This window comes from Ictidomys tridecemlineatus, chromosome 1, assembly GCF_052094955.1.
Source record: "Ictidomys tridecemlineatus isolate mIctTri1 chromosome 1, mIctTri1.hap1, whole genome shotgun sequence".
NCBI lineage: Eukaryota > Metazoa > Chordata > Mammalia > Rodentia > Sciuridae > Ictidomys > Ictidomys tridecemlineatus.
In genome coordinates, this window is record NC_135477.1 from 67,581,091 (window position 1) to 67,595,672 (window position 14,582).

At 35.4% G+C, this 14,582-nt stretch overlaps 1 protein-coding gene across 3 annotated transcripts in view; it reads right to left on the bottom strand.

Moving 5' to 3' along the window:
- The window catches only part of Prkg1 (protein kinase cGMP-dependent 1), a 1,167,449-nt gene that overhangs the window by 114,370 nt on the left and 1,038,497 nt on the right, over window positions 1–14,582 (bottom strand). For all 3 annotated transcript variants that reach the window (XM_021720211.3, XM_005340332.4, XM_078042034.1), the window contains one exon: window positions 12,576–12,641. In XM_021720211.3, the coding sequence (XP_021575886.1) occupies window positions 12,576–12,641 (66 nt within the window). The remainder of the gene's footprint in view (window positions 1–12,575; window positions 12,642–14,582) is intronic.

Genomic DNA, 14,582 nt, shown 5'->3' on the forward strand with positions numbered 1-14,582 from the left:
TATTGTGACAATTAACAGACATGAGAGTGTTAAAATAAAATCATGACATCTGAATGCTCAGAAGATTTACAAGTGACCTTCTCTGAATGTTCCTTCCACCACTGATCATACTGTTTCCTCTATAAATCGAACCCTCTCAAGTCATGGTTTTCTGGTTCTGATTTAAGTTAGTCATTTGGATAATTCCCATCCTTTTTTCTTGTCTACCCTTCCTTTTCAGGTATGTTTTTGGCCTTTATTATTTATTTCTGACATTTCAGAGAAAGGTCATCTGAGCTCTTTTCTACTCTCATAATCTTCTGAAGTCTCTTATATTTGTTTATTCGTCTCTAGGACAAAGAAAGTAATTGACAAAGAATGAACAATCTCCCCAGCTTTAATTGTCAATAACTAAGCTCCATGTATCAATTACAAGAGAAGAATAAATGTCAAATTGACTCTTTTAGGATGGTGATTATTTCATGCCTTGGGTGGATTTGTCTCTGATCTGTGTTTCTTAAGATTATTTCAAATCAAAGTACAATCTGGCCCAGAAGCAGTGCAACAGACATTCTCACATTGTCACTAATGTGTGTGAGGGAGTGTTGTATAATGGCTCTAGACAATAATTTTAAAATATACTTATCTTCTGAATCTATAATTCTACTACCATGTATCTCTTCAAGGAATCTATAATTCTACTACCATGTATCTCTTCTTCTGAAGATGGGCAAAGCTGCTTACTGCATAGAATTTGTCACAAAAAATAAAAATTAAAATTGACTAGATATCAGATTACATTTAAAAGTTTAAGAAGACAAAGGAACTCAGTAATGCTCATGCTAAATTGCCAGGGCAATGTAGTATGGTTATGTGTTCTGATGGGCTTTGGAAACCAAATTAAGTCTAATAACCATTTCCCTACTTATAAGCTATGTGTTTGGGGACATGACATTTTGGCTCTGTGAAGTTTAGTTTATTTTTAAAGTGGAGGAAAAAAAATTCCTTGTAGCTTTCCTGTGAGTGACACTATTTAATCAATTTTTGCCTATCAATTTAAATCTGTATGTGCGTGTGTATATGTGTGTGTGTGTGTGTGTGTGTGTGTGTGTGAGAGAGAGAGAGAGAGAGAGAGAGAGAGAGAGAGAGAGAGAGAGAGAGATTATTTTTAATGCTGCTTTACATATGGTCAAAGCAGGGAAAATAAATTTAGGTAGAATGATCTCCCTATTTAATGAAGTATACCAAGATGTCAATAGAAGAATAGAAGTTACCTTTGAATGGCAAGATTATATTTAAAATTTTCTCTTCTTTTCAATTTTTCTACAGTGAAGAGTTTTTACACATATTATCATGATATAATCTCTATTAGAAATGTAAAAACAAAAAAAGAAGAGAAAAAAGTAAATCTTAAGAGTCTAATGACACCTGACTAAATATAAGTTTTCATTCAGCCCAAATGGGTTTCTGTCTGAATGATAATGTATTAACTCTGCTTCAGCATGGAGAATGACCTCTTCCTTACCAACTGTCAAATCATGATTTGATTTTGATTGTCTGGTATTCATTTAAAATTAATTCAATTGCATGGTTGGGCAGGGCAGTAGACAATATGACCACTACACTTCTTCCAAAATAGTAAATTCAGAAAGGGCCTCCTTTGTAAGTAAAGCTCATCCTGGGAATGAGGCTGCATCATTATTGTGGCTAATGCTAATCCAATTCATGCTTCTATGCTGAGTTTCAAAATGAGTACCAACTGCTAGACATATTGAAAAGAAAAGGAAAGTCTTAGATCTTTATGACCCAGCTGGGCCTGTAATAACTGCCTCACCAGGGAAGTGTGCCTACTAAAGTAAGCACAACCACTTAACTCTACAAAAAAGTGAAGTGAATATCTAAAGCAGAATTTAACTTTCACTGATTGTCCTGTTGATTTTCATACTGATTGCTAAGCTTCTGTCAGAATTTCAGTCCTGGCATCCTTCCTTTCCTGCTTTATCTCTAGGATATAAGGAAAATAAACATTTCCCAAGTAAGCAGCCAGAAAACACTGTTTATAAATATTTTAAAGAGATTTCCAAACATGAAATTTCAAATGTTACCTTTTCATTTGAAGACAGAAAGATTAATATTTAAGATTTAGACACTGAGAGTTTTTGTATATTTCCTTATTCATTCATAGTACAAGTTTATGAACTCCAAAGAAATCACTGAATCTTTAAACAACAATTTTTAAAACACTCAAGGGATAAAGATGCAAACCTCAGAGACATAGTAAGGTTTCAAGTATTTACTGGGAAAAAAACCCAGTATTTATTCACTGGTGTAAATCAAAACACTGATTGTAATTAACAAACCAAAGCTGTGATTATATCATGTTATTATTAAAGTGATTAACTGTGAACTGCAACATCAATTTCAATTCATCTTCTGATTGTCAGGGAAAAAAAAACATACTTCTGTCAATGGACATCTCCATCTGAATGTCTGAATACCACTTAGGCAGTCTGAATGCCACATATCCATCATTAAATTAACTGATCACTTCTACCTCAACCTGTTTATCATTTGTATGCTTGATCTATCATCCACCAAGTCCCCTAAACTAGAAGCATTTCTCTCTCACCTCCTATATTTAATTATTCACTGAAATCTGCTTTGAACTAAAGTTTAAACTCCCGAACCCTAATGATGTTGCTTAGGGCTGTTGCAGCAATATCCTAATGGTCTCCCTGCTTGAGTTCTTCAACATTATAATCAATCTTCTACTCCCTTCTTTCAAAGACAAACACAATGCAGAAGAAACAGATCTCTGTTGGTTCTTTATACCCCAGAGAAAAAGGTCCAGATTCTTTTAGTTTGAGATACTAAGATATTTCTTTATAATCTGTCTCCCTCTCTTCTTTCCAAACTCATCTCTCAGCATTCAGCTAGCTGTCCAGTTCCTTGTCCTATAATCCCTCTGTTCTTACCACAATCCAGTCATCAGGCTACAAAACCCTTCCAATTTCTTCTCTCTGCACGCCCTTTTCTCAGCAACAGCTGCCTTTTCCCCTCCTTCCTCCTTTGTAAAAGTCCCACTTAAAAACTTGGCTCACTTGTCCCTTTGTCCAGGAGGTCCTCTGGATGCTTTAGGCAAAAAGCATTCTTCCACCCTCAGGTCTCCCCAAGTATTTTGTTTCTACTCAAACTGCACTTTCTTATGTTAACTTTCAGACCACAAGTTCATACCAAGTAGAAGATCTTGCTATATATCTTTATATCCCTGGTTCCCAGTTCATGATTTGGTTTTGAATCTGTCTTGGTTCTTGATGTATTGCCTCCCAGCTCTAAATTCATCCTTCTTGGCTGCTCTCTGAAAATGGATTCTGACATTTAGGTTTTTTTTCTTTCCAATTGGCACTGAAACCTTGTCAACAGAGGTCACTGGAGAGACACTGCAGGAACAAATGATTTTGCTTCCTGATTTCAGAGGGCTTGGTGGGCTTCTCCAGTGTCCAGCCATCACAGTTACTTGGTGGCCAGCAGTTTCCCAAGCCAAGTCCCTTGTCAGGTGGTTTTATACCTGCCTTTGAAGAGCTTTTCAAGGAAACTTGCAGTGCTGATTTCCTACACGAGTTCTACAAACATGACATCTCAGCTACCACATTGCTATCCAGCAAATTATGAGAGTGTCCTTCTCTTCCCTCCACTGCCTGTCTGGATAATTGACAGTGTCTGGAGACACTTTTGGTCATCACATTGGACAACGCTCATCTAGTGGACCTTAGAGGGCAGGGTGCTGCTAAACATTCTGTAGTGCACCAGGCAGACCCCTGACCTACTCGTCACACACATAAAACAGCCATCTGGCCCTAAGTGTCAATAGTGCTGAGCTCCAGGAACTGTTCTGTAATAAAGTTTACCTCTTAGTCATAAATACAAGTTCACAGTTTATAACTAGGGTGATTTATTCCTATATCTGATATTTGTATGTTCTCTAGTGTGCTCTTATTACTCTAATCCCTATTAGAATTATTAATTATTCATAATTAACTTTTCCTCTTCAAATTACTATATGTCATCTCTTTCCCAATGGGACCCAGACTGATCTAGGATCCCTCAAAAGATATTTAAAATGGAGGATGTGGCAGTCCACAAAATAAATATAGTTTCCAGCCTCCTCAAGCATGTAGTTTATAAGTCAAAACAAACAAGTGCTATAAATGAATGAAAAGGCAGGTGAAAGATGGTACAGTAAAAAATAATAGGAGAGTTAACTTCTTATGGGAGGTAAGGGAAGTGATCCAATAAATGCTCTATATATTGTAAACGAAAACTGAGTTAATTAATTTTTAAATTAATTTTAAATTATTAATTAATTAATTTTAAAAATTGATTAATCTCAACTGTTTGGCCAGGATGGGGGAGGATTTGATTTGATGAGGTCCTTATCCATTTGGGAAGGCTTTTGGAACTCAAATTTCACTCACTGATCTTTTTCCTTACACGTAGTCAAATTAGCTTCAGATTTAATTCAATGAAAAGATTTTAATTTAACTCAGAAGCCCCTCATTTTCAGGTGAATTTTTTTTATAATATCATTATAGCATTTGTTCCTTTTCATGATCTAAGCCTCTTGAAGGTATCTGCTTTTTAAATGCATTTTCATATATCATAATGTTGAACCTAGAGTCAAAGAGTAGACATTATGCATGTACTTCCTGAATGTGTGAGGTTTCTATCTTGGTCATCTAAAACATAACGTGATACTGGTGAAAATACTGGAAACTTGTGCCATAATTCCACCCCAGGATCTAAAGAGCTTGGAAAATTCATATTCTCTTTGGGAACTACCTGTATCATTTTGAAACTAAAGGACTTAGAAGAGAGGTTTTCTAAAGTCTCATTCCATTCTGAAATTCTAAGATAATAATGAAGGCATTAGGATTCAAGAATGTAATTTGAATGTACCTGACACTTCTGGGCCTCAGGTTCCTTTCCTATAAAATAAAGTCATTCTCAAAAATAAGGCTTAGATATCTATAGCCTTTGGGTTAAATGGCAGAGTTGAACTTTTTGGCATAGACAATATGGCCTACAAAGCTAAACAGATTTATTGTCTGGCCTGTTACAGAGAAAGTTTGTCAAACCCTAGTCTACCTGGTTTCTCCTGCTTCTTCTAACATTTCTTATATGACTCTTTCTGACTGATCTAGTATAGTTGCCTAAATTTTTTAGCCATGTTTTTAATAATGCTAAATTTGGATTATTTGGCCAATTAATATACTAATGAGGTTGGACTTTTACTCTGAAAGGATTCAAAATGTTACTAAAGAGAAACGCTCTGGATTTGTGACACCAGATAAAAACAGAAAATTATCTGTAAAATAAGGATGTACATAAGCAGTTCATTTTTTTTTTACATATTTGCCTTTAAATCCTCTAAATAGTTGATGTCTAAAGAACTAATATATGGAAGTAATCCAGTATATGAATTGATTCTGGGTCTTTTCAATGAGCTCTTTAGTCAAGAGTATGTGCTTCTTGGAAGGACTTGCAGTAAGAGTCTACTGTCATTTTAACAGGCACACATGATAAACAGCTGTCCCACCAATCTTTCTCCATGACTTTAAAGTACAATTACTGCTTCTAGACATACTTTTTCCCCCACTGGAAATATGCTTCTTTTATAGTTAGATCATGCTTGCTGAGGGCATGCTATAATTCAACTGACATCATTAAATTGAAATAATATAATGTCTCTTTTACATCTAAAACTTCTGATTTTTATCTCTTCTGCTTAATAAATGTTTTTTGAAAAGAACACCAGTCAATAACAGCTCCATAAAAAAGACAAGCACAAATGATCACAGCTGACACCATTCTAGCAAGGCACATTTGTTTTCTTATAATCATCCTGCCAATATCCTCACATCACCCTAGATCTCTTTCTGGAAAATGAACCAAAATAAATTCTACTTAGGCTGTAGGAAAGGATGAGGCTGTGAAATACTTTAAGTTTATCACCCTATCAGTTAAGCAACGTGACCACCGGCAATGTGGCACACGAATTCCCTGTAGTCCTATCATGTGGACACAAAATGGCAAACTATGTAAAGAGAAGGACATGAGCAAGCTAGGTGGGCAAATTACCTTGGGTACAGGATCCTGAGGCTGACCTGATTGACAGGGTTACAGTTTTTCTCTCCCCAAATCCACCATCTACTCTCTCTCCCCTATTCCCTAATAGGACCTGAACATTTAAAAAATTTTGGGAGGATTTTCATGATTTCTCAGTCTTATTGGGTATTTCACCAAGTTGCAAATAACTGTTTCAGAGTACTATCTTAATCTCTACTTAGTTAATACCAAAATTAATGCAAAACTTGGATCAAAGTCCTATAGAATGAAAGAATGGAATTAGAGGTACAGAAATAAAAAGACAGGTGTGTGTCCATGGGAGGGGGAGAGTGTAACAGTAAAGGGTAATGCCTACAAAAGAGTAAAGAAAAGAGGATGTGGGAACAGGGGATAGGATGTCAGAGTTGGGAAGACAAATAGGGATGGCATCAGGAGGATCAAGAAGACACTCTTGGCAGGTTAATAACTAGGCACTTCAGATTAGTAGTCTATGCATTTGCTTTATTGAAAAGACAAGATGATCACAGCATGAAGGAAGGTCAGAGCAGGAACACTTGGGTCATTACTCAACTTTAATACTCTGTTCAGTCAGGGGACAGCCTAATATGGACCACAGGACAGATTCAGTCCATTGCTTGTTTCTGGCATGGCCATAAGCTAAGAATGATTCTTACATTTTGAAAGGGTAGGAACAAAATCAAATAAAAAAATAATACTCCTTAAGGTATAAAAGTGATATGAAACTCAAATTTCAGTATCCATAAGAAAATCTTAATTTGGAACACATCCATGTTCATTTATTATCTTTTTTGTTGCTTTGGCACTAAAACAGCTAAATTGAGGAGCTGGAACAAGGATCATTTGACTTAAGATGTCTAAAATATCTACTAGCTGCACCTTTACAGAAAAAGTTTGCTGATCTTTGGTCTAAGCCATGCAGTTCTCTGTGGCTTCATACATGAACTCCTCTCCTCCGAGAGAGAAAACTCCTGCACTTATCACAGCCTGTCATTTTTTATTTGAAAGGGATGTGGTTTAGTGATCATATGTTCTTCCTTAAGCATGCACTTTGGTGAGCCTTACCCCCATCATATTATCAGAAACATCCATAGCACCCTTCCTGGGAGAATTAGGGTGGATATTATTTTCTCCATATTTTTCAATCTCTTTTGACATTCTGGGTCCTGCTGTATATGGTGCCCAGGGTGCTGTCTGACTGGCCCACTATGTGATCCAGAACATGTATTTGGAATTCCAACAATTCCTTCACAGCTGAATATATGCAGCAGAAGAGAATGGAGAAAGGAACAACTCACCATAATTAAAAGGCTGGGAGATCTGGGAAGAAACTAGCAGAAGCCTTGTTTTTGAAGACTGATGCACTTGTGTCTAAAGAGCTAGAAATTAGGTCAAAACCCAGGTGACCTGTGCATGGTAGAGTAACTGAAAAGTTGTAAGATTTTTACTGGTAAAGGAAATTATCCTCATATAGACACAGATTTGTATCTAATTGAGCTGATCTTATTCAGTTTTCAATCTCTTGTTGAATTTGTGTCTTGTTCATCTCAGCAGGTCTAACATCTAACACAGGAAGCAGGCATCCATTATTATCTTTCTTAATTAATAAATATCAATGCTTCATTGTCTGACTCTAATTCCAATTAGAGTCTAATTCCAATTAAAAGGTGCCCAATTTTAATACTTCAGGACCAGTTTGGGTGCTGAGAAATAGTCTTTGCTAATTCTAGAGAATTTTTTCCTCTACGTCCAACTTTCTTGGTAACCTGTCTGCTTATGGGCTTTGTGACCAGCCTTGGAATTATGAGATGCTCCCTTACCATTAGTCTGGTGGTGAAAGTGTTGGTACTCTTTTAAACATATGGTATAAATATGCCTGTTAGTCAGGCAACTATAGCTCTGGGAGGTAAATTACTTGAACTATAGTCACCCCCCGATCCACCTCCCTGGTCCATAGAGAAACCTTAATTTCTGAGATTGCCATTTGCGACGCCCTACAATCTTGTTTGTCAATCCCTCCTAATTTCATAATTTTTATGCTCCAGTACAATGCATTTCCTCTGAGCTAGTTCGTGTTCTACACCTCCTAGATTTTGTCTAAATAACACAATGGTCCCAATAAATGCTAAAATATCAGTGTCACTGATGGGAAGGACCTTGTATCTGTCATATGGGGTATGTATATAAATCATTCTGGGTTTCCTGGGGGTTCCATGGAAGGTCTGAGGAACCACTTGAAGTTATTTAGAGACAGAAGGGAGACCCCTGGTTGTGGGGGTATCCTATCCCCATGACAGTCAGAAAAGTCCTTATGTTCTTTATAATTCATTTTGTTGAAATGACCTTGTTAACAAAAAAGTTTGAAAACCATTGTTGATGTCATTTTAGCTTGACATTAATAGAGGTTAGAGTCAACATAAGCAGTGGCCAGTATGGCACCAAAATTGACCAACAGAATGGATGCTGGTCATGTTCTTTGCCAGATGTCACCTCCTTTCATGTGGGCTTAAGGAAAGACCTCAGCTATCCTTGGAGTCAAGGGGAATCAGATGACCAGGGTAGTAATTCTGGATTAAGGTGATATTCCTTATGATTTACTAGTAGGTAGAAGTTACTGACCTTGACAATGACCAGAACAGTCCTCAATGTGTCAAAAAAAAATCTTAATAGAATTTCTAGCTTCCCATGACAATATAGAAGTAATCATTGCATAATTGATTATCGAATGCAGTCTACTTTGGTATTTACTTCTTTTCAAGGATTCTAAAATAAGGACACTGCAGGTACTCAGTTTTTTTACACATTGAAGCAATTTATTATTAGATTGTTCCATTACACTAGATTTTTAGATAGTTTTCACAAGTTTTGGAAACGTTACAGATGGTTACTAAGATAATGAGTGGGCTGTGAGAAACCAATCCTCAGAGAAAGTTTTTTTTTATATAAACCATGTATCTGTTTATCATTTTTGTGTTTGTGAATGAGCATTTCTTTAAAAAAAAAATCTGACATGCATGATTAGTTACAATAATGTTCTTTTGCTTTCCCTCTGGAATGATAAAGCATAATCACTGGCTTCTGTAACATGGTACCTAGCTTGTAAATTTGTGCAGGAAGCTCCTTGTGTTGACAGTTCTAATGTCTGCCATCTGTTTGCATGGGATGAAGCCCTGATGCTTCTCTAATTGACCATAAATTAGGTATCAGCAGCAGGCTTTTGACAGGATCCTTCAGTTACAGTTTCTTTTTTTTTTTTAAATAAAAAGCTGTGAATTCAACATTTGGTGGGAAGCCCAACTTCTCTCCTGAGCGTATAGAAATGTACTACTTAGGTTCAAGATTTGAACTGTCTTCCCTGTATTTATGTTTCAAACGGGACCTCTCTCAAAGTATCTTCTGTGTATGTATCTCTGAAGATAATATTATTCTGATTAGAGAGGAAAACCGCTAAATCCAAGAGGTGCATGTGCCTTTCTTGAGAATAGGATACTATAATGTCTTGAGTTCTTACTTCATGTCTTGTGCTGAGCATGCAACTTTTCTTACATTAAATTGCTTGATTTTCAATCAATATTTTCAATATTATAATTTATTTAATATTCTCCTATTTCTAGAAAGAGAAACTGAGACTCAGACCTGAAATAATTTGCCCATATTCTCATAAAATTGTTCAGTTAAGATTCAATTGGTTCTCTTTTCTCTCCATCCTCAGTATCACTTGTCATCTTTCATGTTTTCTAAATTAAAATTTAATGTATTTTAACTGATACATAAAAATATAAAATATCATATTAGTGGGGCACCATGATATTTCAATATTGGAATACATTATGTAATCTTTACAACAGGTTAAATGTCCATCTCCTCAAATGTTTATGATTTATTTATGGGGAAACCATTCAACATGTTCTTAGCTGTTTTAGATATATATAGTACATAATTATCTATAGTCAACCTACTGTGCAATAGTATATCAGGATTTCTTTTTCTAACTATAACTTAGTATCTGGGTTTTTGAGGAGCCAGCCATGAGGAGGTTACATCCTCCTCAACTGATACAACCTTGTTTTTGTGTACTGCTTTCCTAGAATCTTGGATATGATTTTTTGTTTCACCAATTTTCTGTTTCTTTAAACTAGACATTTAATTTGTGTGTGTGTGTGTGTGTGTGTGTGTGTGTGTGTGTGTGTGTGAAATATTCTCTTGGTTTCTGAGGTTTTCCATGTTGTTCAGCTTGATAATGCCTTGAATTTTTTTCCACTGTTTTCTCTTCCTTTACCTGACTTTTTTCTTTTTTGTACTGGGGATTGCAGCCCTGAGTGTTTAACCACTGAGCCATATCCCTACTCTTTTTTATATTTTCCTTTAGACAAGATCTCACTGGGTTGTTTAGGGCTTCACTAAATTGCTGAGGCTGGCTTTGAACTTGTGATCTTCCTGACTCAGCCTCCCAAGCCGGCATGTGTCACAGTGCCCAGCCTGACTTTAAGTGAAAGAATTTCCCCTAATTCTAAACTTAATACTTTTTTCTTTTTCATTCTTCCAGGGTAGTTCCATATTAACATATAGGCTATTAACATGTAGGTGACTATTAAACTAATAACATGAAGTTAACTCTAACAAGAGTTCCTGGTCCACCTTTCCTACCCCCTGAAGAGTGTCTATCCTCAAGGGTCCAAGGTTGTACTTTAAATTAACTACAGTCTTACTGTATTTAATGAGGTTGTGACTCCCAAACAGATTCTCTTTCTATATTCTTTCTACCTTTCACTGCCTCAACGATATCCCTAATTTTCCCCGTGCTCTTTACAGATAGTGTGTTGCTAAACCCTCTGGTTTTACCTACTCATTATTATACATTCCTCCTGTAAATGGTCTCATGATCACCAACTGGATTTAGGCCACTAACCAGATACTCTATCTTCAACCTCTCCCTTTCATTCTCTATCACAGCATTTTCAGATTAGCCTGCCAAATACATTGTTGTAGAGGCACTATTTCACCACATAAAATTGTCAGAGCTGACATTATCCCAACATTCAGAGCTCCTGGTGAACCAGTCCAGACATACTTGTGAACTTATTTGTTACATTTCTCAACTTTCCACAGTCTCAATGGCCAGTTAAGTGGATCAGAGCTTCCTTATGAATAGTGCTAAGAGACTTCAGTGTGTTTACACTGTCTTTCCTATGCTTCTAGAATTCAAGTAATAATGCCACTTCTTTCCAAAGTCTTTCTGATTCTCCTCAGAAGTAGCCACTCCTCATTTTGGATACCTTTAAAAGTTTATTCTGAACTCTTCTTACTTCTTCCTTACATGATGATCAGGAAGATCACATGATGGTTATTTTTTGTATATACATCATCTCTTCTAGACGCTAACCCCAAAATGCTCATCTGTAGTATACTTTTGAAACTTCTCTGAGTATAATAATGCTCCAATAAAGTCTAATAGAAGAATACATGAATGGATAAATGTGGAACAAGGGAAACAGACAAAGAAAAACTGCTTCTGAGGTATTCATAGAAATTACTATCATTTGGTATTTGCCTCATTTCTTTGATTCTAAGGAATCAGCACAGAGGGGCCTCAAAAGTAAGATTCTTGAATCCAGTGGGATTGTTCTCCACCCAGTGACCCTTGCACTCAGCATCTAACTCCATCATCTTGGCATATGATATCTGGTCCCTCAGTTTCACCCACATAGATGTTCATTGCCTGTTTTACAATTCTCTTTGGGTCAGCCACTTAGCTTTTCTGTAAACTTACCCACCTACACTGCCATGAGTAAAAGTGCCCAAGTGGGTCTACCTAGTATATATGTCCAAGTGTGTTCTTGAAAAGTCAATAATCTCATTTCTATGGTTTAGCATTCAGGTAGTGATAACAGCAAGCCTGAATGGGTAGGAGAAACATGGATAGGCATCATGAAACAGACTTTTGATGTTTCTAAATATATATGCCCATGTCTAACACTGAAGCTTTCTCCAAAAGTGTCTTTCTAAATGCTTCTAGTATTGGAGTCTCTGAATGGGAGAATAGAGCAGATAGCAAACACATGCTAAAGGAATAGCCCAATTTTTAATGACAATAAGAATTTCTCTTCAAAAAATTTACCTAAATAGCTGGTATTAGTTCAGTACCTTCTAAAGAAAAGGAACTTTGACAAATACTTTAATCACATGTCATCAGTAATCCTCAAACTGTCTCTCAAATAATGAGCTAACTAAGGTAAGGTTCAGCATGATTAAAAACCTTTTTTAAAATCACAAAGCTAAATGGCAGAGTTAGGCACTTCCAAGAATAATATGGAATAAGAATCAAATATAGAACTCAATTAAAATTGAAAACATATGATAGTAATAGCTTCATAAAATGGGACCTAATTCCCAACACATATGTATGTTGCTGATATGAATGTGCAGTATGCTTAGTACAGGAATGTACTTACTCTCTGTCAATCACAAGGCAGGTTACAGCTTCTGCGGCAATGACATTTGCTGTTCTCACGTCTTCCCTGTATAAAAAATAGAGAGAGAGACATTAGGATAGAACAACCTTTAATATCAAGGAAAATTGTCCATTGTGATTCATTCAGGAAACATACTAAATTATATAAACTCTTCTGATTCAGTCACTTTCAACTTTAAGCTTTGTTCATGTTACAGATTTCTTTGTCTTAAAGAACCATTGCATCCTTGTCATTAATCGTGCAAATTCTGTAGTTATAATCCAGTTATTAAAATTTTTAAATTTCGAGTTTTACTTACACAAGTGGAACAGCACATCATTCCCTTTGCTCTTTGGGGAATTCATAAATTAATTGGATGATGACAAAGATAATAATGGGCATGAATAGATGAAAGTTTTTAAAGCATCTGAAGATATACTTCTGGAAATTGAGTATCTAATCCACTCATGTATGAATTTGTCATTGTTACCTTGAGAACAATGGATCTATATTAATTATTTCACTGCTTTAGAGACCCTGCTTTTATGTATCTAACTATTTGGCAATTTATGACACACAGCTCTTCATCCATTACAGAGCTTATGGTTCTTCAAGAGTATTCAAAAAATCTTAGTCATACCAATTGAAGTATACAAAAACTGTTTCATTTGTCACTGTAGTAATTTTATCAACTTCTTTGACCTTTAAAAATCTGCCATATTTCCTGTTTTATCCAGTAATCAAAGGTGAATGTGATAAATCAATATCTACAATTATTTTCAGCCACTAAAAATGTCATTGAATTATTGTAATGATAATATTAAATCATAATGAAAACGCACTATTTTCCTAAGATAAAAAATTCGTATGCAAATAGAATTAATGATAAATATGTTTGAAATACATTACAGAAACAAGTACATACAATAAATACAAACAAATAAGTACCAACAATATAGTATTAATCATTTTATTCTAAGAATCATAAAACATATCTCTAATAACAGGCTTTTAAATGATTCCAGTGAGTTTTTACATTTTTTTAAAATTTTACATATACTTCTGAATTCTGTATTTTTCTGTATTTTGCCATATTTCATTGTTGCTATACCAAGATGGTAAGGTTATATTTGCTTTAAAGAAACAATCAGCTTTGTAATGTTGTGAACAACCAATAAAAAAAATAAAATAAAATAAAATAAAAAATAAAGAAACAATCAGTATTTAATATTTGGTAAAGCCAGTTCCCCATCACTAATATATTTTTTTAAAAAATATCTTGACAGTACTAAGCATTTGTCATTTCAAATAGACTTTAATCTTTCTACTTCTCAAGAAACCCATATTGAGCTTCTGGTAGATTCATATTATATTTATACATTATGTTAAGAAGAAAGACTTTCTGGTGACATTAATTTTTCCATAAAAGAAGATGGCATGACTTTCTACTTTTTCAGATACAGTTTTATATGTTTAAATAAGATTGCATAATTTTTTTCCTTTTAGGTCCTGACATTTAATGAAAAAGTATTATTAGGTGTTTCATATCATGTTTCTCTATAAGTGACATTCTTTTTTGATTTGTTTCTCAATGGTTATGTTATTAAAGAAAAAAATCTCTCAATTACGGTACATTTCTTAATCCACCCATGATACTAAACTCTGTCTTGACTTTAAAATTTTTATTATAGCCTCATCAACTCCCAGTATGGTCCTCCCACTGCCTGCCTCACATTCTCTGCCTTGCAGCCAAATTGGCCTCCTTTCAATGACAAACACATCACCTCCCTCCTGCCATGAGTTTTTCATAACTAGGCCTACAAAACTCCTCTCCAGCTGTCTGTCTAGTTCACTCCAGCTTATCCTTTAGATTTCAGGAGAAATGCCTTTTCCTAGGGGATGCCATCCTGAATTAACTAGGTCAGATTCCCTGTTTACTTCTCCTTATCACCCTACATATCTCTATATGCAAGTAACTGTCACCATGTTTAATTTATACATTTACTT